Here is a 25,827-nt window from a genome sequence, read left to right as displayed (position 1 = left end):
TAAATAATGTTTAAAGAAACTAATTCTCACACAATTCTCAACACTAATTCTTTACCATAGCCTTTCTGTCAGCTCAAACCAGTCTGTCCATTCTCTGTCAACCTCTCACATCAACAAGGGATTTCCATAATCAGATTACTGATTTTGGTTTTATTGAATTATATTATTAATTATCGAATTATACTGAATAAACACTAGAGACTGTTGAGAATGAAAATTCCAGCAGTTATTTAAATACCCATATAGTACCAACAATCACACCACTGTCAAAATATTTTTATATTTTACCCACTGTTGATGGTTGATGCTTCCTGTCCATATCTGCATAATTCTTTGCATTGCACTGCTGTCATATAATTGACTGAGTAGATAACTGCATGAATAAGCAGATAAATCAAATTTGTGGCGAGAGAATGGTACGCCAATGACTTGAAAATCTGTATTTAGGGGGACATGCTGCAGAAAGTAGTTAAGTAAAGAGCATGATATTTTCATCTGAAATCTAGTGGAATGAATGCAGAAAAACTTATCAGTGAGGTATGACTTACAGGCAGTGATCAATATACAACATAAATCAAATAGTTTGTGTACCTCTATGCTTGCAGAGCGTCTGCAGCTAATTCTATATTCAGTGTACCACACATTGGGCATTGTGTTTGTGTGTCAGTGTGTGTGTGTGCATGCAAGGAAGACAGAGACAAAGGCTAATGATAGCTGTTGCTGTACCAGCTGTTGCCTCTTCAGCCTGAGTGAGTAAGCTGACAACCTCCTACCAGCTTGAGAGAGTACAAGGGCATTGGGGCCCAGACATGTACCTTTCCATGCACCTTTTCCTATAGCCCACATAAAATACAGGGATATTTCCAATTAACCATATCTATATTTGATTGGTATAATTTCCCCCACAAAAGAACACACTGATACAGACTACATGAAGACAAGACACAGCTTTTGACACACATACACGCACTCACAGAAAACGAAACAGATATTCATCAAGTTGCATCTCCTCTCCAGTTCCAGCAGGATTCCCCCCTGTGAGGCAGCAGTGTGTCTGACGTAACTGTGCGCCTAGCGTTGATCAAAAGCAGTGTGAGGTGCTGAGCTATCACCAGGACCATCTGGAGCCCGAGCAGCTCCCACTCCTATAAATGGACACAGTAGATTTGCAGGGACAGAACTGGTTCATTTACCTTTGGAAGATAGGTGAGTGAACAAGCAAGAGAGAGATGTTAAGCAGGGGAAGTTAACAGAAAAAGCATATTGCAGTGAACGGACGACAGGGGTGGCAGTTACGGTTTATTTCTGCAGCTTGTAGTATATGCACAAAATATCATTTGCTAATCATTGAAATATTAGCATTTGAAAATTAATTCCTCAGAACTCAAGAAATAGTCTCTAACAAATCATTGAATGTTTTTGGTGTGCAATGATCATTTTGACTAATCCCATTGCAGTTTGTCCATATATTGCAAGGCTAATTAGAACCACAGTACAATAACAATACAAAAGCAATATGATAGTTTGTCCATATTCAAAAAGATTAAAAAGTTAATATTAATATTAATAATAATAATATTATATACTGAAGTTAACCAGGCAACCTTGACCTCTGTTCCAACCAGAGGCGCTGGTAATAGTCTTCCTGGTGGAAAAATAGTTGTATATACAACAACACAGAAAAGGGTTCCACTATTGTTACGAGCGAAATAATCCCTTTTCAGTACTATGTAGAACTATTTTTGCTAAAAACACAGTTTTGATTAGAAATAATGAATGTATGGTGATTGTCATATGAAAGACTTTAACATGCAAATCGGCAGATTCAGACCAATTTAGTGGCTCATCCTCATGAGGACATTTCAGTTTCAATGCAGACACAGCGGATGCTGTAAACAATGCTGTGTTTGCCTAAAAGGAATCTTTTACACTGCATCATGCACTATACTCAGTTGTAAATGTAGAGCAGAACTCTTGCAGTAATCTACTGTATTCCATAAATATAGCAGATTGCTGTGAAAATAGTGCATTCTGGGAGACACAGCTTCTTATGCTCCTACTCATGCTTCTTATCACAGAATCACACTTATAACAGGGGCTTCCCAGTATCCCTTAAGGTTTTGTTAGTTTTTTTTTTAATTATCTTTCATTTTCTTTCAGTTTTTATTAACACTTTTTTACATATGTTGATATTCTATTCATGATAGTGTTTTGTGTTTCAGTTAAATCTCTTAGAGAGAAAACGAGATGAAGAAGGGTAGATCTTCATAGCTGGGAAATCATTCTGGCTAGACTTTGCCTTCTCATGCCAAAGCCAGTAGATCCAGAAAGGACACTGCAAGGTATCAGACAAACATGGTGCAACTGCTGCAACTACTGGTGCAGCAGATTAAGCTGCTAGAAACGCAACATTACAAATGGTCTTAAAACAGTAGTTGAGATGGAAGAAAAAGGAAGTAAAGAGAACTTTGAGTATTTGAACCTTTTTTACATGAACACTAGGGGGCAATGTCTGTCTCTTTGTTTTTTTTTTAAGATACATCATCTCAGTTGACAGGATACCTTGAAGCCACTTTGTCTGAAATACCTACCACATTCTTGTAGGTCACTCTCTACACCATTCATTTACAAGAGGGACCACCACTGGATCATCTCTGACTATATTATTTGGGATGATGCTGGTATCACTGTTGTACTGTGGAAGCTCCTCCATTCAAAAAATTAACAGGCTGTCTAACAAATTACTGCAACTATATGTGCCTAATAAAATGGCCAAGTTTCTAATAAACTCACAGTTCAGTGTATATTTTGTTACTCTCCAAACATTACTCTTAAGACATCATAGTTATTACTTAATTCCTAATTTGAGATATGTAGATAAGAATAGGTTCTTTGGACTGATTAAGCATTTCAGTTTTATTTTAGTCTTTTCACAATGGTGGTGATAGGAATCAGGGGTCGTAGTGTTGACAGCGCAAATATAGCCAGTTGGTTAGATTTTGACTAGAATAGACTTGATATGACTAAATTTTATAGAAATGTTATAATTTGATATTTTATTTATGTAATGATGATAATGATAAATTGTACCAAAAGTATTATTAGTAGCTTACTAGTACTACATTTACATACTCAGTTCACATGTAGCCATGAAACTGATCTTTTAGTTGTATCTTCTATTTTATTTCAGACAGACATAAAAAAGACTGCAAGGGTAATGTTGGGCCGTAAGGAAATTTGGAGGCCACCAGAGTAAAGAATATCACTGAATTTAAAGTCTTTGTGCCTTGTATCTTTGGTTACATAAGTATGTAGTGCTAACATTTTCACATATAAATGCAACGGAAATGTATTAGTGAGCTGTTCTGTCTTTTTGACCCTAAATTTACCATAAACAGTGTACATTGGCCTCCATGACAAAAGTTTTGGGCACTCCTGTTTTAGTTAACATAAAAACAAAATTCACCTTTATACCATGTTATTTAAGTCATGATTAACAGTTTTTCTTTTCATGTATCCATCAAAATGTAATGAATTTCATGTGCCTCTAAAACGTCTTCTGAGTTTTGATTATGTCATCATGCATCTGCAGGTAGGTAAAAATAACCCTTTAAACTCACATTTTACATTTTAATATCATTTTGCAAAAAAAATCTTTGGAACTTTAATTATGATTTAACCCTTGGTATTTGGCTTCTGTTCTGCAGAAATTTGACATGCAACCTCTCTCTCTCTCCCTCTCTCTGCCTCTCTTCTTCTGTGACATTAAGCTGCATTTGCTATAAAAATTTATGATGGCCGGATCCCACAGCCGCTCTCTGCTTTAATACTTGGCTCTGCTTATTTCCTATAATGTTTTGCTGCGGCACAGCATCAAGAGGACAGGACAGTTGCAGTCATCAAGCAGGTCTTTTACAGGACCGGGTAAATCACCTACATAATGTCCCCTTCTAAGACAAACATGTCTGTGTACACACTGCTAAATAATACCTCCATAAAGATCTAGTCAAATAATTTCTACGAATTGTATGATGTCATGACACACAGTTTAATGTGGCCATTCTGTTTAGAATTAGGCACATATCTAGAATTTGAAAACTGAGACTCTATTTAATGTCCAGTGTCAGGTAAATAACGACTGTAAATCTGTTGTAAAAATATAATAATAATGATATGGTATAATAATAATTGCATTCTTTTCCAAATTATATTCTATAACACAATTGTAAAAAAAAATATATATATAAACAAATTAATGTATAAGCAGTAAAGCTTAGAAATAAAAATAATCTTTTTCAGTTCCATTGTTATTAGTATAACTACAAGCACAGGGAGGGTGTGTAGAAATTTTTGATGTGCATAAACTACATGTCCACTAGAACAGGCATAATTGTAAAATTTGGAGTGGAAAGCCTCTCTTAAAAACAGATCAAATGGGGTTGGGTGGCATCAAACCACAGGGTATCTATTACCATGGCAACTGCAAGAAATCCTCCTCTTAATTTGCTTGAGTTAAATGATGCGGCATTAAGCAACTCTAACATAAAGATTTTCCTTTGCTACTGAAAGCACTTAAATTCAGTTTTATAATCTCTAATCTCTAGTACGCCAATCCTTCCTTTCCTTAAGTACAAATAAACAAACCCTACCAGATCAGCTACTGATCCTCTTTGGTAGGGGTAAATTGGGACAGACGTATTTCAAGTGGGACATCAACAATGGTCTCCTGAACAAAATGACCGATCTAGGAACAGTACTGTCCTCATTATGCCTTGACAAGCAAAAACAAGCTCTGTCAGCACTTTTATTCCAAGAGCAGAAGAAATGAAGTTCATGTCTATAAGCAGAATACAGTGCATTCCTCCAGGGGCTGTCCTAGGAGAATACTTGTAATTGATTTATGAAATAATTACAGCATATTTCATGTTGCCTGCAACAAGTCCTGAAACTGTAAAATTATATAACTATTTACAACTGAATAAAGTTAGGGTTAGGGTTAAAGAGAGCCATTATAATTAGTGGATGTAATTACTAAAACTTTACCAAATAACCACACAGTTAAAAGGTTGTTAAAAACATGCATTTACAATGCTTTGTTAGATTGACGTCAGTGTGGATACATTTCAGTCAGATACAGTGGGGAAAAAAAGTATGTAGTCAGTCACCAATTATGCAAGTTCTCCCACTTAAAAAGATGAGAGAGGCCTGTAATTGACATCATATGTAGACCTCAACCATGAGAGACAAAATGAGAAAAAATATTCTGAAAATCACATTGTCTGATTTTTAAAGAATTTATTTGCAAATAATGGTGAAAAATAAGTATTTGGTCAATAACAAAAGTTCATCTCAATACTTTGTTATATATCCTTTGTTGGCAATGACAGAGGTCAAACATTTTCTGTAAGTCTTCACAAGGTTGGCACACACCGTTGCTGGTATGTTGGTCCATTCCTCCATGCAGATCTCCTCTAGAGCAGTGATGTTTTGGGGCTGTCGGCGGGCAACACGGACTTTCAACTCCCTCCAAAGGTTTTCTATGGGGTTGAGATCTGGAGACTGGCTAGGCCACTCCAGGACCTTGAAATGCTTCTTACGAAGCCACTCCTTTGTTGCCCTGGCAGTGTGCTTGGGATCATTGTCATGCTGAAAGACCCAACCACGTTTCATCTTCAATGTCCTTGCTGACGGAAGAAGGTTTGCATTTAAAATCTCACAATACATGGCCCCATTCATTCTTTCATGTACACGGACCAGTCATCCTAGTCCCTTTGCAGAGAAACAGCCCCAAAGCATGATGTTGTCACCCCCATGCTTCACAGTTGGTATGGTGTTCTTTGGATGCAACTCAGCATTCACTCTCCTCCAAACACAACGAGTTGTGTTTGTACCAAACAGTTCTACTTTGGTTTCATCTGACCATAAGACATTCTCCCAATACTCTTCCGGAACATCCAAATGCTCTCTAACAAACTTCAGACGCGCCCAGATATGTACTGGCTTAAGCAGGGGAACACGTCTGGCACTGCATCTGAGTCCCTGGCGGCGTAGTGTGTTACTGACGGTAGTCTTTGTAACATTGGTCCCAGCTTTCTGCAGGTCATTCACTAGGTCCCCCCGTGTGGTTCTGGGATTTTTGCTCACCGTTCTTTTGATCATTTTGACCCCACAGGCTGAGATCTTGCGTGGAGCTCTTGATCGAGGGAGATTAGCAGTGGTCTTGTAGGTCTCCCATTTTCTGATTAAATTTACATTTACATTTACGGCATTTAGCAGACGCTCTTATCCATTATTGCTCCCACAGTAGATTTCTTCACACCAAGCTGCTTGCCTATTGCAGATTCAGTCTTCCCAGCCTGGTGCAGCTCTACAATTTTGTCGACAGCTCTTTGGTCTTCACCACAGTGGAGTTTGGAGTGTGACTGTTTGAGGTTGTGGGCAGGTGTCTTTCATACTGTTAACGAGTTCAAACAGGTGCCATTAATACAGGTAATGAGTGGAGGACAGAGAAGCCTCTTAAAGAAGTTACAGGTCTGTGACAGCCAGAAATCTTGCTTGTTTGTAGGTGACCAAATACTTATTTTCCACCATTATTTGCAAATAAATTCTTTAAAAATTAGACAATGTGATTTTCAGAAATTTGTTTTCTCATTTTGTCTCTTTGTCAATTACAGGCCTCTCTCATTTTTTTAAGTGGGAAAACTTAAAAACACAATTGGTGACTGAATAAATACTTTTTCCCCACTGTATCTGATCTCTGTGTTTGGGCTGAAGGAATTATGAAATGGTTGGGATATCAGAATAAAAGGGATTAGCATGTTTGGGCCAAAGCAGACCCTGAGACCTACTGTCTAAATCTGTGTACAAATTGTTGCTGTTGCTAAATTTATCTCCTAAATGTCCACATTACAGGAGAAAGAACATTTTTGATACAATGTAAAGAACAGCTTCAGATTCAAATGTTGTCAAAGATTTTAACATTAGGTGGGGCACTGCAAATGTAGGTTCTATTTGGTGTAGGTCTTGCTCTAAAAAAATAAGAGTTAACACAAAATGTAAAAGTATGTGATTTAAATTACATAACAAGACACACTCATATGTCCAATCTTAGATTAGAACAGCATTCCTGGGGAATTTAGCTCATTCCTCATAGCCTCCGCAAAGGCCTCCAGTTCACTAATATTTTGTTAAATACTAATGGGTTTGCATGCTGCAACCGCCTTATACATAACCTGCAGTTTTGAATTCAGCCATTGAAAAAAACGTTTTCATAATCTCATAATCATATTCACTGTGGGAACATCGGTGCACCTATGCTCCCAGATTCCTATGTTCCCTCTGCTCTTTATATGATACATTAAACTTCAATATGTTACATCAAGGATACTTATTAAAGGGCTCCTAAATACATAGTTAGGATCCAGGTTGTCCAGTCACACACAGGCTTGCAATATATTTTGTTATATTTTGTTGTAATATATTTTGCTTTTTGAAAAAACTGACAAATAATGGGCTGCTTAAGAGTTTAATTCATTTATTACTACTGTAAAGAACACAGTATTTCTACAGATGCTTAGTAAGATCAACGCTAACCAGTAGACTGTTTTTGATACTATGGTTTTAATATCAATATTATCGATATGATTGTGCCATGAGAGCAGTCTAGGCTGAATTGTGCTGCTAACTTCAACATAAATTGCCATGCTAACCTTGGCTCAAAATGTGTACAGAATATTATAAAAACAATTAAAAACATTTATTAGGCATAAATATATATAATAGATAGACAGCCTGTCTTTCTGACTAATTAAATATATAGTTAGAAATGCATATGGTCAGCAAAAACAGTCAAAAAGGCTTGCTTGATTCATGGACCCCATCATCTGTATCTCTCAGCAACATTCAAGATTCACCAGACCAGCCTTCAACTGTCTAATATTGGTGAGGCTGAGCTCGCTGCTGCCTCAACTTTCGGTTCTTGAATGACAGAAGAAGTCTTCCCACTTGATGTTTTCTCTTTATTGCACCATTGTGCACCACTGTGTATAGAAGCTGTTGACTATCCCAGAACAGTAGTTATAGAAATACTCAAACTCGCCCATCTGGCACCAACAATCATGTCATGCTCAAAATCACTGAGATCACATCTTTGCCTCATTCTGATGGTTGTTGTAAACATTACCTGAAGTTGCTGGCTCATAGCTGCATTCTGTGCCTTGCGCTGCTACCACATGATTTACTTAGATAACTGCTGAATGAGTATGTCTACAGATTTCTAATACATTGCTCAGATGGTGTATGTATGCTTGAGAAGGGCTGATTTTTTCTTGAATATTTTCTTGATATTTTTTTAGAACCTTTAAGATCTCACACTATACATTTTTCTCTTTCAGATTCTTCTCTCTTTCTCTCTCTCTCTCTCTGTCTCTTTTTCTCTCAGATGCACATGAACACACACACACACCCACATTCACTCAACTAAATGAGTTCTGAATTGCGGAGTTCAAGCTAGCCCTACATAAGGCTATAAATATGAGTGAGTTTTATGGGTCCATGTTCTGCTGAGTCATTCATACACAGGGGTCCTTCAGGGCCACAAACAGGGTAACAGAGTAACAATTTCAGGAAACAAAACAGGAGACCTGTCTGACAAGTGAGCAGAGAGAGTCTGAAAAATAAATAGGTGCACAAGTAAGGTGGAAATCTAACTTAATTTAGCCAGACCCAGACCAGAAAAAATGAAAGGACTGATGCCAACTAAGATTACGTAGATTTGCATTACATAAGAAACATGACATTTGTTTGTAAAGTGGTTACAAATGCAGTAAAATTTATGAAATGCAGATAGCACAGCATAACCTTAATATTCCTGAAGCAAGAACTATTCTGCAGTAATATCTTAGTCAAATTAAAAAACTGAGCTCACGAGTGGTACAACTGACACCAGGAGTTGGACCTTTCTTCAGGGGTTCAATCCCCACTGATGCCATAGGGAGCCCAAGAGAGTATAAATGTCCTTACTTTCTCTGAGTGAAAAGGATGGGCCTCCCTCTCCCCATTACTCAAAGCAAGCCAATACAGCTGATATAAAATAATTGGCAGGTAGTGTATTTTTACAAATGAAGTTTATAGTGGTTAAAAAGTGGATGCCCAGGAGCAGTAATAGAAGTTTGTAATACCACTTTTGGTCCGCTGGCAGGGAATAGGCTTTGTAAGCAGTTTCATTTTCAGCTGTATGTATAATAAGCCAAATTCAACATTAAAGTAAAAATAAATTGTGGTAGGTCAACATTGTACCCTAAGTTTAGCATCAAAATAATACAGGTGATGAAGGAAAAGATATCAGAGAAACAATAGTTTTCTCAAAATGTTTCTCTGCACTAAAGCATGAACAGGACTGACATGACTGCTACATAACATTCTATTCTAAAGTGTCTTCAGAAATCATATCTATATGCGTTAGTTCTGTGGAAAAGCATTGCATTCAGTACTGATACATGATTTATTATTAATCAGTAATAATTTCTGGCCCAAGAAACCGAAATTAACACTGACAAGAGGTGATTACCTACCCAATATAATAAATCAGGATCTTTCTTGTCTTCAGAAATGGTTTTCTGGAAGTAGCGCCAATCCTTCCAGTCTAGTTTCACATAGCAGGTTGAAGGTCCCTTTCACACAAGCCTATTTAGACAAGAATTTTCCGGTAAATAAATGGTTAATTAAAAATGTGAACACAAGCCAGAGTCAAAATCCCATTAAGACTGACACAACAATCGATCAGCAAGAAACCTAGTGCAGTTCCTGAGAAATTACTGGAAGAGCTCAAGGGTGAACATGTTACTGGGAAACTTTAATAATGTATCAGTTTCTGATTTTTAAAAGTTAATTTTTAAGTTAAAAATGTGCAACGTGGCAAACGTGAAACGTGTGTACATTTTTGTCTTAACATGCGGACTCTGAATGAATTTTATTGTGGGCCGAGTATAAAGGCGGGAAAAAGAAAACTCTTTGAAAAAATTGTGTGATCCGCTTTCTTTTCCTGTTGTTCAATCACGGTAACAAAAGAACTAAGATATTGACATCATTTAGACTTGCAGTAGCAGCGTGTGTGCATCAATAATGTGTTTTGTTATTTGATTTGTTTACTTGTTATTTTAACAGTAGGCTAAAGGCTAGTTGATACCTAGTGCCGATACAGACACACTGTGTAATGTTTATACCTAATACAACCGGGAAGACCATTAATTTATAGAGGAGTGGACAGAAACATATATTCATTCTGCCCGAGAGAAGCACAATCCCAATGTGCTTAAATTGTTATTTAACCATGGCCAAAACGAATATTACCCACAGAACATAAGAACCACACAAATGAACCAGCTTAAATCACTACATCAAGCCACAGCAGCACCGCAGCACACTCACAAATGAACACTTGCAAAAGTGTCAGTGTCATGCACACACACAGCTTGTCTAGTCCCTGTAGAGACGTATTGGCATAAAATAGGACTCTCTGGAGCAGATAAACATGAACCTACTGCACCATGCCTAAGCACCAGCATCGAGCATCGTTTTTTTCACTGAATGCAATCAAATCCTCACAGCAATGCCCCACTAGCATAGCAGAAAGTCTGCACTGAACAGTACAGACAGCAGGAAAAAACTCAAAACTTTTGTCCTTATAGCGTGGTTCCGAAGACTATACTTTGGGCATCAGCTTTGTTTTGTACTTTGTGGGATGTATAGGATTTACATTGCTCATTTGAACCTTCAACCAAGTGGAAATTTGGAATGTCCTCTGATCGGACAAACCTGACTTTGGTATATCAAGAATTTCTGCTTTGTAAAATACTCCCTTGTGCATGTATTTGTGTATGGCGATTTATACTATATGTTCAGTGTGAATGAAATGTCACAAATAAAAGTGCAAAGCATGATGACACTGCTATCACTCTGAAAGTACAGAAGGGATTTAAAGATCAAGATGCAATCAATTAGGGAACACTTAACTAGCTGCAACGTTAACTAGCTGCAATCTTAATTGTCAGTATGCTAAGTGCATTTGACCGATAAGCAAATTCAAATCTGTGAATGAATTAACAGCAACCAATTAACTCTGAATTAGCCAGGATTATTCTAATTTACACCTGGAAAACCTATCCAACAATCTCATAGTTCTGTCTGACACCATAGTGTCAACTACAATGCAAAACATCCACAATGCAAAAATCTGCAAATAATCAGTTGATGTTACAAAATATTGAATAATAAACTGGTGACTTGGTGCACTATCCAGGAATGCACTCTCCACAACATGCAAAACACTGGCATGCCTTGATCAAATGTGCTAGAGTGTAAGGCATAGAGTGTTTTTCCAGTACAATTACACACCGGATTTAATGTAGCACAAAGTAAAAATGACATGAACCTCTTTTAGAGACAACAGTAGAAGAGGGAAATAGATGGTGAAGGGGATTTGCTCGAGGGAGACACAAAGCCATAACTCCTTATCTCACAGCATATAAATCATGCTCTTAAGGAGGCAGGAAGAGAGAAAGAGAAGCATGCTGACTGCTGGCTCAGCACCTGACCAATGGGACCAAATAAAGCACAGAGCCTGTGCTGGCTTAATGCTGAATTTTACTATATCTGTACTGTTTACCCTAGAATGGAATTCAAAGTAGCCAGTAGGCATGCAACCACAAAAAATGTGACACACAACCCAAAGAATTGTAGAGGTAAGCCATTTTCTTTTACATAAAGACACACATGAAATGTGTCTACTATTCTGCCTTCTAATCTTCTATCACATACTCTTCATTATACCTTGCTGTGAATTCGCCTTTTTCAAATATGTGTAGAGTAGGCTATGAAGATTAGAGCAAGTATTATGAAGTATTTGTGCAAGCCTCTAAGCATTTATTAACCAAAAAGGAAATGTGCATGTGAGAAGGATTCTTTAACTAGTGTACATAATTACATGATTGTCTTAAAACACAAGACATTCCTGAAACATAATAATCTGTCAAAGTTGTTCTTTAATGGGTGTGAATTGGGTTCAAATACAGAATGTATAGAGACTATATGACTTGGCCTACTTCCATTCCATCCATTACCTCAACTATCCACTAGTGGCTAATAAATGTGTAAAACATGGTGGAAAAAAAAGAAAAGGAAATACTTCTTATTTAATACAATATGAGCCATCATGAGTCATGGCACCCACTAGACATGTGCATAACATTTATATGTATAACATTTAGAATCTTCATACGGGCAGCACAGCACAGCACAAAAAACTTGCCATCAAAATTCCACGTCTAATAACTGCCTTAATAACATATTTGTCTGTAATTTCTTTTATGAACTAAAATAAAAAAAAAAACATGAATTCCAGGCTGCATGTTGCAGTAAAGAACATGAAGTTCAGCTGCTGAAGGATCGCCAACATTCTGAAAAGGAGTGAATAATACAAATACAAACATATATGTAGAATTCTAAAAGACAGAGAAATTAATCACCAGAAATACTGAGACCTCAATCCACAGATAGATAGATAGATAGATAGATAGATAGATAGATAGATAGATAGATGCAAAGGAAATACAAATTAATAGTCCATCAGATGGCTAGACAGACACCCAGAGTAGCAGACAGACAGACAGTCCAGAGAGACTGACAGGTGGACCAGAAAGATCCGTTAAGCAGACACACTAGCTTGCATGATCAGATAATGCAACACTTAAAGCAAATTTTCATAAAGTTCCAAGCACAATATGTGAATATGTGAATAAGAGATACGAATGCAGACATTAAAGCAGCTCAACATTTCAGGCTCTTGTCTTGTCTAACACAAACACAGAATTCAGATCAACAACATAACCCTGTTGTATTTGGTTTCAGCCAACAAATGCAACAAAAGCGGAGAAACTAAGAGAGCAGGGCAAGGGCAGAGAGAGAGAGTGAAAGAGAGAGCGAGAGAGAGAGATCGGTGGTTATCCCACCGCAGACACACACACTCGGCCACCCCGACGGTGAGCTGCTGTCATAGAGCACTCTGCAGTGTTTTCCAGGGGAAACGTGGGATCACCCTATACCGTTCAACAGAAGCAGAAACCATGCAGTAAAATATAGCCTATATTAAAAGATGAACTTGATCAAATGCCCTGTAACCTGGCTCGTGACCTACGATTATAAGCACGACACTGTAAAAGCTTTGTGACCTAAGCCTTCGTGCTCACAGCGCTATACTGTAGTTTTCCTCTTTGCGCCTCACATGCGCCAGAATGTTTGCAGCAGGTACGATTTTTCTCCTGCCTTCTGCCACCACTGTCCCAACACCTTGACTTAATACAAAAAGGCGGGTGGTGTTGAGGGGGGTTAGGGTCTATTTGCTCGTTTTCCTACTGCTCTTCCCTTGTCTCCCCCCCCCCCCCCCCCCCCCCACACACTTTTACACCTCTCTCTAACCTCCTCCGTACCTTGCGCTTCTTGTCCCGCGAGCGGCTCCTCTTCTTCGACTTCTCTTCCTCCTTCTCCTTCCTCTCTTGCTCCGCTAGAGCCTCTAAATCCTTGTTTTTGCGCAGGTGTTTCGCGGCTTGTGCCATGGCGCCGCCGCTTTGGCCAGCTCGTGCCTGCTCTTGCTGCTACAGGGAAAGGCTCGGTGGAGTGCTGGATCTAATGCTGGTGAAGGTTCTTTTTTTTGCTACCCGAGAAAGCAGCAGCGTTGCTTTTACGCAGCGCCGGAATGAGGCTGCTCACCCTTTTCCCTCTGCGCTCTCTCTCTCTCTCTCTCTCTCTCTCTCTCTCGCTCGCTCGCTCTTTCCAGTGCTCCTGTGCAAGCTACGCTGCAGGGATTTCTCAGGCAGGCAGGACCACGAGTAACGATGTCCAACTCATGAACAATTGAACCGGTTCACACCGGTTTATCTGATTCGTTTTACAATCGAGTCATAAACGTATTGTAATAATAATTTAGATTGTGATACACAGTACGTGAAAGCACACACGTAAAATTCATTCCTTCACGTTATATGTTTAGGAATCAGACGTTCGACTCACTGAATCGGACAACATAGAAGAATCGATTCTGTAAACTGAATCGAACTTCTCATCACTATCCACGAGCCGTTTAGTGAGCGGAATGCTGCGGCAGCATAGCACTCTCTCTCTTTCACACACACACACACACACACACACACACACACACACACACACACACACTCTTTCTCTCTCTCTTTCCCTCTCTCTCTCGCCTCTTTCGATATTGCGCAAAGGATCGGCGGCGGTAAAGGCTTGAGACAGCCACTGCAGGCGTTCCCTCGCTCTCTCTCTCTCTCTCTCTCTCTCTCTCTCTCTCTCTCTCACTTCACTGTCGTCATCCAGACCTCTTTGCCGAGGCGCAAATGAATGTTAACAGTTTACTGCTTGAATAGTAAAATGTCCTGTTATCAATGTCGAAGGTCAGTTCGCCCCATACTTTGGGGAGGCAGAGGGTAGTTTTCTGAGCAAACGGAAAAAAATATTAAACACGTGAGGTGGTCCTGCCTCATTGAAACCTGCTGTACTGCTCCAGCCCCCCGCCCAGTACACACGCTCTCTCTCTCTCTCTCTCTCTCTCTCATTCCCCCCAAACCCACCCCAGACGCAGTGATCAGAACCCATGAAGTGTACGTGCCGCGTGTACTTATGGGGGGTATATCACGGCTTCTAGTGGGTGGTAGAATGCAATAACGGTGTTGTGTGTGTATGTATGTGAAGGGAATGGTGGGGATGTGTATGTCATACAGATTTTTAAATGGACTAGACAGTAAAAAAAATTACTGGACGTTTGACTCAGAGTGGGCGAAATGATAAAACATAACATCACAATGTTTGAAGAAATTTTAACAATATTTTATTGTTAAATATTTTATATTCTGAGGGAAAAAAGGGATGGGACCACATATACAAACACAATACTCGTATCACATTAATATATTTCTTTTTTCTTTTTTCATTGTCTGTAAAAATAAACTAATTAGAAAAATCAATCAATTACCAAAAATAAAGTAATAAAATAAGATTTGGCAAAATGGTTTAATACCCATTTAGATACTTGTGTCTATGCTTCTTTAGCTTTATTTGTTGTTAACAAATAACTCTCTATAACTATATAATTCACTTTCTATGTTCTCAGTGGAAGTAACTGCTGCAAAAGCATCCAAAAGAGAAACTGGAAGCATCAACAAATGTTCTATTGCAAACTTTTCATCATTTTCTCTTCTCTTTTCACCATCCTGATGAATGTGTTGTGACTTTCTTTAAGGAGAAGGTCAACAAGATCTGCCATTCCGTTCCACTTGTTTTCACTCCTCCAGACACCATCCTCTTTTTGCCTTTTTGCATCTAATAATCCAACCACCTGTCCACTAGGCCCCATTCTATCCATACTGTTCAACACAATTGGTGGTTTTGCAACCTAATCAGCTCTTTGTCATCAGGTCATATATAATCTGCCTTCAAAAGTAGCAGCCCCCATTCTAAAGAAGCCAGCATTAGACATATTTGACACCAACAACTACACACCAGCACCACTCATTTCTTTCTTCTCTACAATCAACTTTTTCCCTTTCTCACGCAGAACGACTTCCAGGACCCCATCAAGTCTGGCTTTAAACCAGTGCACTCTACAGAAACTGCCTTCATAGCATTTACAGAGAAGCAATACTGCATGATCAGCCAAACTGTCATCAGTCATCATTCCCCTAAATCTCACTGCAGCTTTTGATTCTTGTCCATCCTCACAAGTCTTGAAATCATCAGCCCTTGCAGTGGTTTGAATTCTACCAGGAGGGGCACTCATACTAGGTAATATGTAGGGTGTCCACATCTGCTCCATGTAGACTCACCTCTAGTGTCCACAAGGCTCTATGCTTGGCCCTGTTCTGTTTCCCCTTTTGTTCTCTTGGTGCAGTAATAACCTTTTCGTGGGTTGTCCCACCAGTGCTTTGCTGATAACACCCAACCCACTTTTCTTTCCCATCTTCTGACACTTAGGTTTCTACTCGTATTTTGGCTTGAATGTCAGCCCTTCACCTGAAGTTTAATCCATGTAAGATTGAGCTGCAGTAGGTCACTGGAATTACAAATCCTCACAGCGATTTACAAATGGTTCTTTGAGTCATGCCATAGAAAAAACACTTTGGTTCCACAAAGAACCATGTTTGTAATAGACATGCGTAAGTGTACTGCAACTCTATCCCGGCTGGTGTCCCTATGCGTCTTCTTATCCAGTGCCTTATAGCATATCCAGAACTATCTTCAGTCTTCCTAAGTCACTCCTCTATTGCATTCTCTCTACTGGCTTCTTACAAAGCCAAAATGGACCAGCCCCACTTGATGACAATGGTCAATATATGATCAGTCCCAAGATCCCTTTGAGCTTCAAGTATGACCCACCAACCTTGAAGATGTATAGACAAGCAGCTACACATTGTATCTGTCTCTCTATCAATCATCCTGGCACCAAGGTGGTGGAACAAGCTTCCCCTGGGAGTTCAAACAGCTGAGTCGCTCACTGTTTGAAGGCTTATCCCTTTCAAGAGTGCCTAACTCAACACTAATTTTGCAGTTTTGAAGGGTTGTAGTTGCACTTAAATGTCTTTGATTCATTTAACATTTAGGCATGCAAGCTATTGTGCATCATTTGTTTCTAGGCATGCTTGCTTTTGTATTTTGCAGTATCTAAGCTTAGAAGTAGAATTATAAGCATAAAGGTAGTCTATTCACATCAGCTAGGGGTACTTTCTGAGTAGACATCAAAGTACTTCTGTAGCTCTTGGTTGGAGCATCTTCTAAATGCCATAAATCTAAATGTAAATCTACAGTTATCCATGCCCCACTCACAAATGCATCTCGAATTTTGTTAAAACATTTTGTCTAATATATTTAAGTTTCAAAGTTTAAAATGCTAAGCTGCTGGTCTAGTCTGTGTTGTTGCAGCTAATTAAAACTTAACAGGTTGGATTTGCCAAAGGATTTGCTGAGTCATAGAACAACGAGAATACACAATATCTATCCTGACAGTCCGTCCTTTCCAACGCATATAAAAATAAACATAATTTAACAATAATAACACACTCCAAATGTTGATACTTTGACAAATGTTTTTATTTTATTATATGTATCATGATGTGTATCATATGTATCATTGTTTAAAGCATGCTAGCAAACATTGCTGTGAAAGAGCTGCAATGAACATAACTAGTGTTGTTAAGAAAGAGCAGCAAATAAATGTAGCACAATTGTTCAGTGTTCTAGGACAGGGTGTGCAACGCAGCCAGAGTCCAGCACACTATGCTATTTTCCCTGCTCTAACAGACCTACTAAACCTGATATTTAAAAGGTAAGTTGATACAGGTGTGCATGATTAGGAAAAGCACACACATGTTTATGAATCAAACCCTCCAGAACTGGAATTGCCCACCCCTTGTGTAGGAAGCTGTGTTCAAAATGGCACCCTATTACATAAACAGGGTACTATGTATTTCTTCAGTCTTGTTTAAATTCTCAATGACAAAGTGACTTTTGGTTATTTCATGGTTGTTCTCTGGTTAGCTGTATAGTAAATGCTAAGAAGTGAACAATTAATAGGTTAAGGTTAGGAAAACAATGTCAGACAAGCATAATGGGATGTTACTTTTCTAGCTAATGATAACATATCCTCATATTGCCCATCACTGTATCAGACATGCTGCACTCTTGCACCACTCTTGTCTTCTGCATAGGGTTCTTTCAGGACAGCTAAGAGAGAGTTAGCTTCCTTTGTTTTCCATCTCTGACTGAGTCCACTGTGTGTGTGAAGCAAATAGAGCCTGCACCTTTTCTGTCTTATTGCTACATATATCTCCAGGGCTCTCTCTGTCTCTCTGTGTTACAATCTCCTCCCTCTGCAATGCTGCTGATGCAGGCAAAAACACTATAACATCTTTCTCTCTCTCTTTCTCTCTCTCTCTCTCTCTCTCTCTCTCTCTCACACACACACACACACACACACACACACACATACACACAGTCTGCTTTAAAAACAGAAAATAAGGGGGGTGAGTTGAAAGAAGTGTAAATGATGAATGAATAAGAGCCAGACTGAGTGCGTCCAGATAAAGAAGAAGGCAGGGGAAAAACGTATTAATGTACTTGTTTCGCTAATGTGTGTGTGTGTGTGTGTGTGTGAAATATGAGTATTGGTATGTGGTATATAGTAGTATATAGTGATAATAATAATAATAATAATATAAATGGTAGTAATAGAACTATTATTATTATTATTATTATTAGTAGTAGTAGTAGTAGTAGTAGTAATAGCAGTAGTCATAATAGCCACTGTCACTGTCATCTGTTGCATATGATTAAATCTATAAATTCTAACAGTGTTTTTGCAAATACCATAGGTGATACATTACGCCTTACAGATTGTTTTGCATTTTTATGGCCATCTTTGTGAATGACATGACTTAAAGAGCTCATGTCATGGCTGCCAACATCCATTTAAAATCCCTCATTACTTACTTCAGCAGCCAATGCAGGACACTGCATTCCATTCTAGTATTCATCTGGATGAAAAGCGGTATGAATGGTCATTGATCTTGTTTGACTTACAGGCATAATAATTGCATCCATAGGCCCTCTAGTGGCAGTCTTTAGGCTAATTTTTCCATTATACCAGTTTCCCTGGGTAGCATGCAGGCAAACTAATAACATACTTGACACTTCATTGTGATTAAAAGTACTAACTTTTATAAATGTTCAACAGTTACTAGCTTATTAACTTGTGAATTACAGTCAATCATGGTTATTGTACCAGCTCCTACTCTTTATTTGATGTCAAGAGGTCACATCATAGGTTTAGCATTGTGAAGTTTGGTTTCTAATCATGTTATAGACAGATGTTGCAATTTAGTGTGATTTTATGTTTATAGTGCCTTTTACAATAGATATCATTGCAAAGCAGCTTCACAGAAATCTGCATGGAGACTCCTAAAGAGCATTGCCCACTCCTGATTGACTCTAGATAGTGGAGTTACTATGTAGGATAAGTCTTTAAATGAAATCAAATATAAATACTGGAAAATTACAAAGCAAATATCTACGCAATATACGTGACATGCCCGAAAAGAAATCGGTTAACTTACAAGTGCAGTGTGTGATGTGAATGATGATTATTGGCTTTGCTTTTTTCAGCTTAATATTGTGGCAGATTTGGAAACTGAACAATCATTCAATGCTAATTAATCTGCTCTCAACCAGGTAAAAAGTGCCCTGGAGGATCATTCTCATTATCTGAGCTAATTTAGTCCTGCACATGAACATTTATATGAGAGAAATACCAAATGAGCTTTGACATATTTTTGGAATAAATACTAAATTAACTGTCACATTAATTTGTCACCAAGCACCTTTAATCATGCAGAATGTACAGTTGCTTGCAAAAGTTTAGACATGGTCAAATTACATATTTTCTGAAAATATATATTCTCCATGGATTCGTTTGACAGGTGTCAAACTGTCACAGGAATTAGTCAGCTGACTACAATGCCAAGGCATTATAATTTCCAATTCCCCATTTACAGTTCTCAATATTTTTACTGAAATGTTTAAATCTCAATAAGAAACATTGTGCGGCTTTGAATTTGGTATGCTGCTCAAAAAGGCAAAGTAAACCCACATATGACCTGTAGGAAGGTTTACAAATGAGCAGTGGTGCATCAGTCTACTGTACAGCCTTGCTTGCAAAAACATGATCTGCATCAGGAAAGTCAGCCTATGACCCAGAGGTATTCTGGAAAGTGCTGTAGACTGATAAATTATCAAGGTAATCCTTTGTCCACAGTCAACAAAGGTATGTTTGGAATAAGAAGGAGCAGCATTTGATTAGAAGAACACCTTGCCAACTGTTAAGCATGGAAGAGAATCAGCCATGCGTTCATAGTGTGTGGCAGCCAATGGAAGTGAAATGTATGTGTAGATGAAAAAAAAATAGATTCAGTGAATTTTAGGGGCATATTTGAGACACTCAGTCTCAAATGTGAAGCTGAATAAAGGCTGGGTTCTGTTTAGTCCAGAAATATTGCACAACTGCAAGCATTAAGTCCTAAAATAAGAATAGAAAGACTCCTAGGTGGCTGCATAATGCGTTAATAATAAGTACTGACTAAGCAGGGTGTGTGCATTTTTGTATATGTATATGTGGTAATTTAAGCGTTTCAGATATCCTACAGTATGGCCTGTAGCTGAGAAGGTGTCAAGGCTGAGAATATGTTTTATATATTGAAAATATTACAAAAACAATCTTATTAGTCCTTACATGGCTTTTGTTTCAGTTATTGCTGAACTGTTGTAGCTAAACATGCTAATGATCTCAACATATATATATATATATATATATATATATATATATATATATATAGACATTAATCACACGATATCACAGTTTGCTTGAGGCAGCCATAGAATAATTATGAGCTTACTTGGTAGTGAAGGAAGGCACTTAAATCACAATTCTTCAGTAGTTGGTCTAAATCTAAAATAGCACATGCTGTTAGCGCCATCTGCTGTTCCTTGACATTTCGACTAAAATAAAAAACAAAAATCATGCTGTTTCTTTAAATGTTTGCAATTTGAATATTACTATCCTGAAAGGATCTGTCATTAAAAGAGGCAATGATTCTAACTACCTTGGTGCGTGAGCCAATCAACACAAAATATCAAAACAAATTGTATACAAGGAAAGCATTGTTGAAGTAACATTATTGTCTATTGTTTATCCAGTGCCTATGAAAAGAATCCCTTTTAATCTCCTTTTGTTTTCCCCTTTTATTGCTTTTATAAATAAGAATTTAAAAGAAAATTTCTTCTCACTAATATCAAAGGGAAAACTGATTTGTCCAGTTATGTCAAGTAAATGAACAATCTATAAAGTATACTAAGTGACTGCATAAAAATGCCCCATTAAGAAATGGAAGGAATATGGCACATGTACAAATCTGTGTAGAGCACTCCTTCCTAAGAAAAATAAATAACTGTGCAACAAGGAGAACAAGTGGGGGAAGCCACCAAGGTTGGAAGGACTTTGGTGACTGTTCGGAAGGAGTTAAAATGATGCTGCCACCACTATACTTCATGGTGAGGATGTTGTGTTTGTGGTGATGTGCAGAGTTTGGTTTCTGCCAAACTTACCAACATACAAAAATCAGCATTTTGGTTTCTTCAGACAAAAAAGCATTATTTTCAGTTGACCTTGGAGTCTCCCACATGGCTCTTTGCTGCTCTTCCATAAAGCTTTGACTTGTGAAGAACTCATACAGCATCTGTCATATGCAGAATCTCTCCCATCTCAGCTGCTAAATGTTTTAACGTCCTCAGACCTCAAACTTATAATCTAATACATTTAATGAATAAAGACTGAAAAAACGTGTAATTTTGTCTTTTGGCCAGTAGATGGATTCCTTTCAGCAGTAAACAAGCAGCATTCACGGCATGGCTTAGTTCAGCAAGATAACACATAAAATACTTCCCACTGACTATACAGACTATTAAGAGAGCACAACATTAGAAAACTAGCTAGACATTTAAGCTATTTATTTTATATTATGCCTGGAAAAGCCAGGTGAATCAAATGTCCAAGCTTCACTTTTAAAATAGATAAAAGTAATCAATGCCCACAAGGCAGGCGAAGGTAATTAGAAGGCAGCCAATAATTTCCAGCTTGTGGTGTCTACCATGCAGCCTGTAATTTAAATGTCTGTTCAGGAAAATTGTGGAAGTGAACTGGTGTCTGTATCCTCACTTTCCTAGTGATGCACATCACTCTGGGGACAGACAGTAATAGCCACTGGACATGTTGAATTTTTGTTTAATGAATAGTTATGCTTTGCTTGTTACACCAAAAGTAGACCCTATAGTTAGTGATATATTAGTGATTTCAACTACTAAAAACATTTTCAGTAGAACAGGATGCTCTGGAGCAGTAACACATGAGCCACATGCCTCCTTGTCCAATGGCAAGCATCAAATACAGTTGGATAAAGCCCCCAGCATCGAAATCACGTTCTCTGATGTGATAGAGCATCACTGAATACCTTTAAGATGATTCCAGTGGCTTTTGTAATACAAACTAATTATCTAACATCAGTACCTAACATCACTGACGCTCTTGTGTCTTAGTGGAGACTCTTTACCTTACTAACTTCAATTTAGGAAAAAGCATCGAGTGAGATGCTTACAAAATATTGAACATGTACCCATCCACAGATTCAGTAAAAATATTTTGGACTATGTCATGTCTGTACAGCTGGGGGCATTAAACACTCAACATTTCCTTTTCACCTGTTCAAAACATGATTTAGAAAGAAAAACTTTAAAAATGCAACATAATGTCATAGTGTCAACGAATCTCATAAAGAAGTGAACCATTGAAGCTCAGATCCACCCCACCTCCAAAATTAACTCACAAAACTCTCAGCCAATAATCAAAGATCTTGGCCCTGGATGTGAAAATGGTGAATTCCAGCAGAGATAAACAGAGTGAAGGAGTGTTAGATTGATGAGCCTCCACCATGCTAGCACATATAAATCCTCACAAACTCACACACACACATCAACAGAGGCAGCAGGTGCTCCTTCTTGGGCTTTAATTACATGATCTCTGATTCATCTAATTGATATGCTAATGAGGATGTAATTAATGCATGAGAGAAAACATCCGCATCCCTATTAATTAATGGATTTATTTGATCATATATGTCCTGCATATGTAATTACAGACAACACTCAGAAATGGGTTGATAGTGTTTTTAAATAGATGTAAACAGTGTTTGGGACTTTATTTTAGTTGGTGTACTAACTCACAAGTAGGATGTAATTGCAAGCTACAAAACGTTTTTTTTTTTTTTTGGATCACTTACATTCCTCCTTATCTCAATTACTGGGTGGCCAGCTTGCCCTTCAGAAACAGAAAATATAGATAGAATACAGACATAGTCCATAGGGAGACTCATTTTGACAACTCTTCAATATTTGTTAGTTCTTAAATGTAACTCTTTTATATATCACCATGCATGTAAAACAAATACTGCACATATACTTCAGCTGAAAGTATGTTTCTCTAAACTTTAGAATACATTTTGCTACTGTCAGGCTATAACACCCACCATCATGTTTTACAGATTCCATCTGAGTCTTACTCTCATATGTTTACAGGACCTTTTCCAAAACGTTGCTCTTTTAAGACTTCTTATGACTTGGTCTTCCTGTTTTTGTGGCTAACTAGTGGTTTGCATCTTGGATCATAGCCTCTGTTTCTATTCGGTTTATGAAGTCTTCTGTGGACAGTAGTTATTGACCAATTCACCCCTGCATCCTAAGGAATGCTTCTTGTTAGCCTATTTTATTTATTGCACAACAGTAAACTTAGACTCCAAAGATGACTAAAGCCTATCAGACTAGGTATTATAAACTTGCTTATACCAACATTAATAAAGCAATAAAACTAATCACTAACACAGGTGAAACCCTATGTACCAAACAGTATGCTCCTAGTCCCCAACAAGTCATTAAAAAACAAAAACAGAAGTTTGTCTTTGATAAACTGAAAAATGTTAAAACCATAGAAAATGTGTGATTAAAGACTATATTGTAACAACGATAATACAGTAATAGCCCCCTCTTCTCGCAAATGGTATGATCCACTTTCTCTCTTCTATCCTTTCGTCACCATGCTCTCGCCGAAGCGCTGCAGTTGTTGTGCTGAGCACACGCGCAGTTTGCCTGTCTGCGGGGTGGTGGCTCCAGTAAGTAGCGCAGATGAGGATTTCTTTACTTTATCACTTAGCACCAACGCATTGCAATCAGTAGCAGCAGTCTTCATCATTACAACACTGAACACATTTCACTCTTTATGTTGTTATCGTTAGGTAGGAGTTAGCTGCAACATTATCAACCTGCAACATTACAATATCTGTTGGCGGCTATCAGCACATTGGTAGGCCTATGTGTTAATATTAAAGCCACATTTTACCTAGTACTGTCTAGGTGTAAGTGTTTCAGCTAAATAGTATTATAGAATGATAGAAGATATGATGAGAATTTGTGTGTCTCGATTGATCCAGAAGAAAAACAGGTTCAAGTATGAGAGTAAGATCAAATGATGTGACTTCATAGACCACAGTCAGGTGACAAGAACAGTTTTGAGTAGTAGTATGTTTTCCCTAAAGTGCAACTAATTTAGCTACAGTAATACATATGTAATATAAACAGGCTAAACGGAGAGCTGTTTGTATGATGTGTCTATGAAGGCAATGATTCCTGCTTTTTGTTATTTATATAAAACCAGTTTATGGAGAATGCAGCTGCTAAAAAGAAATGTGTTTTTGTGCCCAACAGTTTTATAACCTTCTTATTTGCTGAAAATGAATGTAACACTTTTGTCACCTCAGAACCAGAATCAGCATTTTGTCTTCTCCTTTAAGCATGTTGACCACAACGTTGCATTATGAGATGGGTTACACGGATCTTCCTGTGTTGGTGACATTGTGTAATTGAGAAAATTAGGTAGTACAAAGTACAGCACTGGTAAATCAGTATCCAAAATATAGGTAAGTGACATATCAAAAGAAAAAGTAATTTAGTGAAGTCTGAAGAGTGAAGGTTGACCTATAACTTGCATATACCTGGGTAAGATAAAAAAAAATGTTTTATATTTAGTGCATTCACAAAGGAGATTTATTTATATTTTATTAGTTTTTATTCTCAACTCATTTATTGCTAATGGTGTATAGTAACCTCTGTCACCTCTTTAAGTATTTTAAATCTGTACTGGGGCTATTGTTATTATTATTATTATTATTATTATTATTGCATTTATAATAAAAACATATATTTAAAGAAATATTAGATTTGATGTAGCCTTAAATCCTGATTTATGATGTATTTATTTATTGTTAAAATAGGCAAATAGGTAGCGCTGCAGTTGATAGTTTATAAATAATTTCAAATGTTAGTTTTGAAATCAGCAAATCAGTCTGTTTTTGGCAGGCTTAATTTTTGTGAAATGGAAATGCATGGGGAGTCTATTGAACCTAAGGCATTTATGCAGTGTTATTTGTACAATTTATCAAATTAACTATATTTTTTGTATAACTTTTTAATGTACTGTAACTTTTATACCACAATGGGTGATGCAACCTTTAGGATCTGGCAATCATTTCATAAGATTTGTTCATTTCTAAACGAGCCTTTAGGCTAGTGATCTTAGGAATGTGTCAATGTGTTACCATCAGGCACCATCCCACTGCACCTCCACCCCAAAATACACACACTGTGCTCATCTCACACACTGAGCAGAGCTAATAACATTACACAAAGCCAGGTGCTATTAAGTTGGTTAAGTAAGAAAGCCCTTGCATAACATATCACAGACTGGAGGCTAGTCAGTAGCTTTGGAGTGATTGATGGGCTAACAGAAGCCGGGTCAATTAGCTGGTGGCTTTTCCTCCATTCGTACTGTTGGGAGGCTGGGGGGGCAGTCCCGCTGCTGCAGCTGTCAAACTGTATGCCTTTAATTTATCACCCAGCCAATCGCCTCCTCACCTTAGCATAGACTTCAGTTTCAAATGAGATGGTGTACAAAAATATAAAGCTGGTAACTGTAAGTTGTTGTAGATAGAGATCAAAGACTTATACGCGTATAGTTTTAGATCACTATGAGAATGAATGGAGGATAACAGTATCCAGTATTGGATTTCACCACCATAGAGTGAGTAGTTTAAAGATTTTAAATTCCATGCA

General features: G+C 37.8%; 1 protein-coding gene across 7 annotated transcripts in view; it reads right to left on the bottom strand.

The window, feature by feature from the left end:
• Positions 1-13,793, bottom strand: part of LOC140542395 (ankyrin-1-like) — a 106,692-nt gene extending 92,899 nt beyond the window's left edge. For 5 of the 7 annotated variants that reach the window (XM_072665336.1, XM_072665337.1, XM_072665339.1 and 2 more), the window contains exon 1: positions 13,485-13,793. In XM_072665336.1, coding sequence (XP_072521437.1) covers positions 13,485-13,610 — 126 coding nt within the window. In that variant the 5' untranslated portion in view covers positions 13,611-13,793. The remainder of the gene's footprint in view (positions 1-13,484) is intronic. The other 2 variants (XM_072665342.1, XM_072665344.1) reach the window with 2 other exon arrangements.
• Positions 13,794-25,827: the final 12,034 nt, after the last annotated feature.

The sequence above is a fragment of the Salminus brasiliensis genome, chromosome 20 (assembly GCF_030463535.1).
Source record: "Salminus brasiliensis chromosome 20, fSalBra1.hap2, whole genome shotgun sequence".
In the NCBI taxonomy this organism is placed as follows: domain Eukaryota; kingdom Metazoa; phylum Chordata; class Actinopteri; order Characiformes; family Bryconidae; genus Salminus; species Salminus brasiliensis.
Note: the sequence above shows the minus strand (reverse complement) of the source record. Positions and strands in the feature narration are given on the sequence as shown.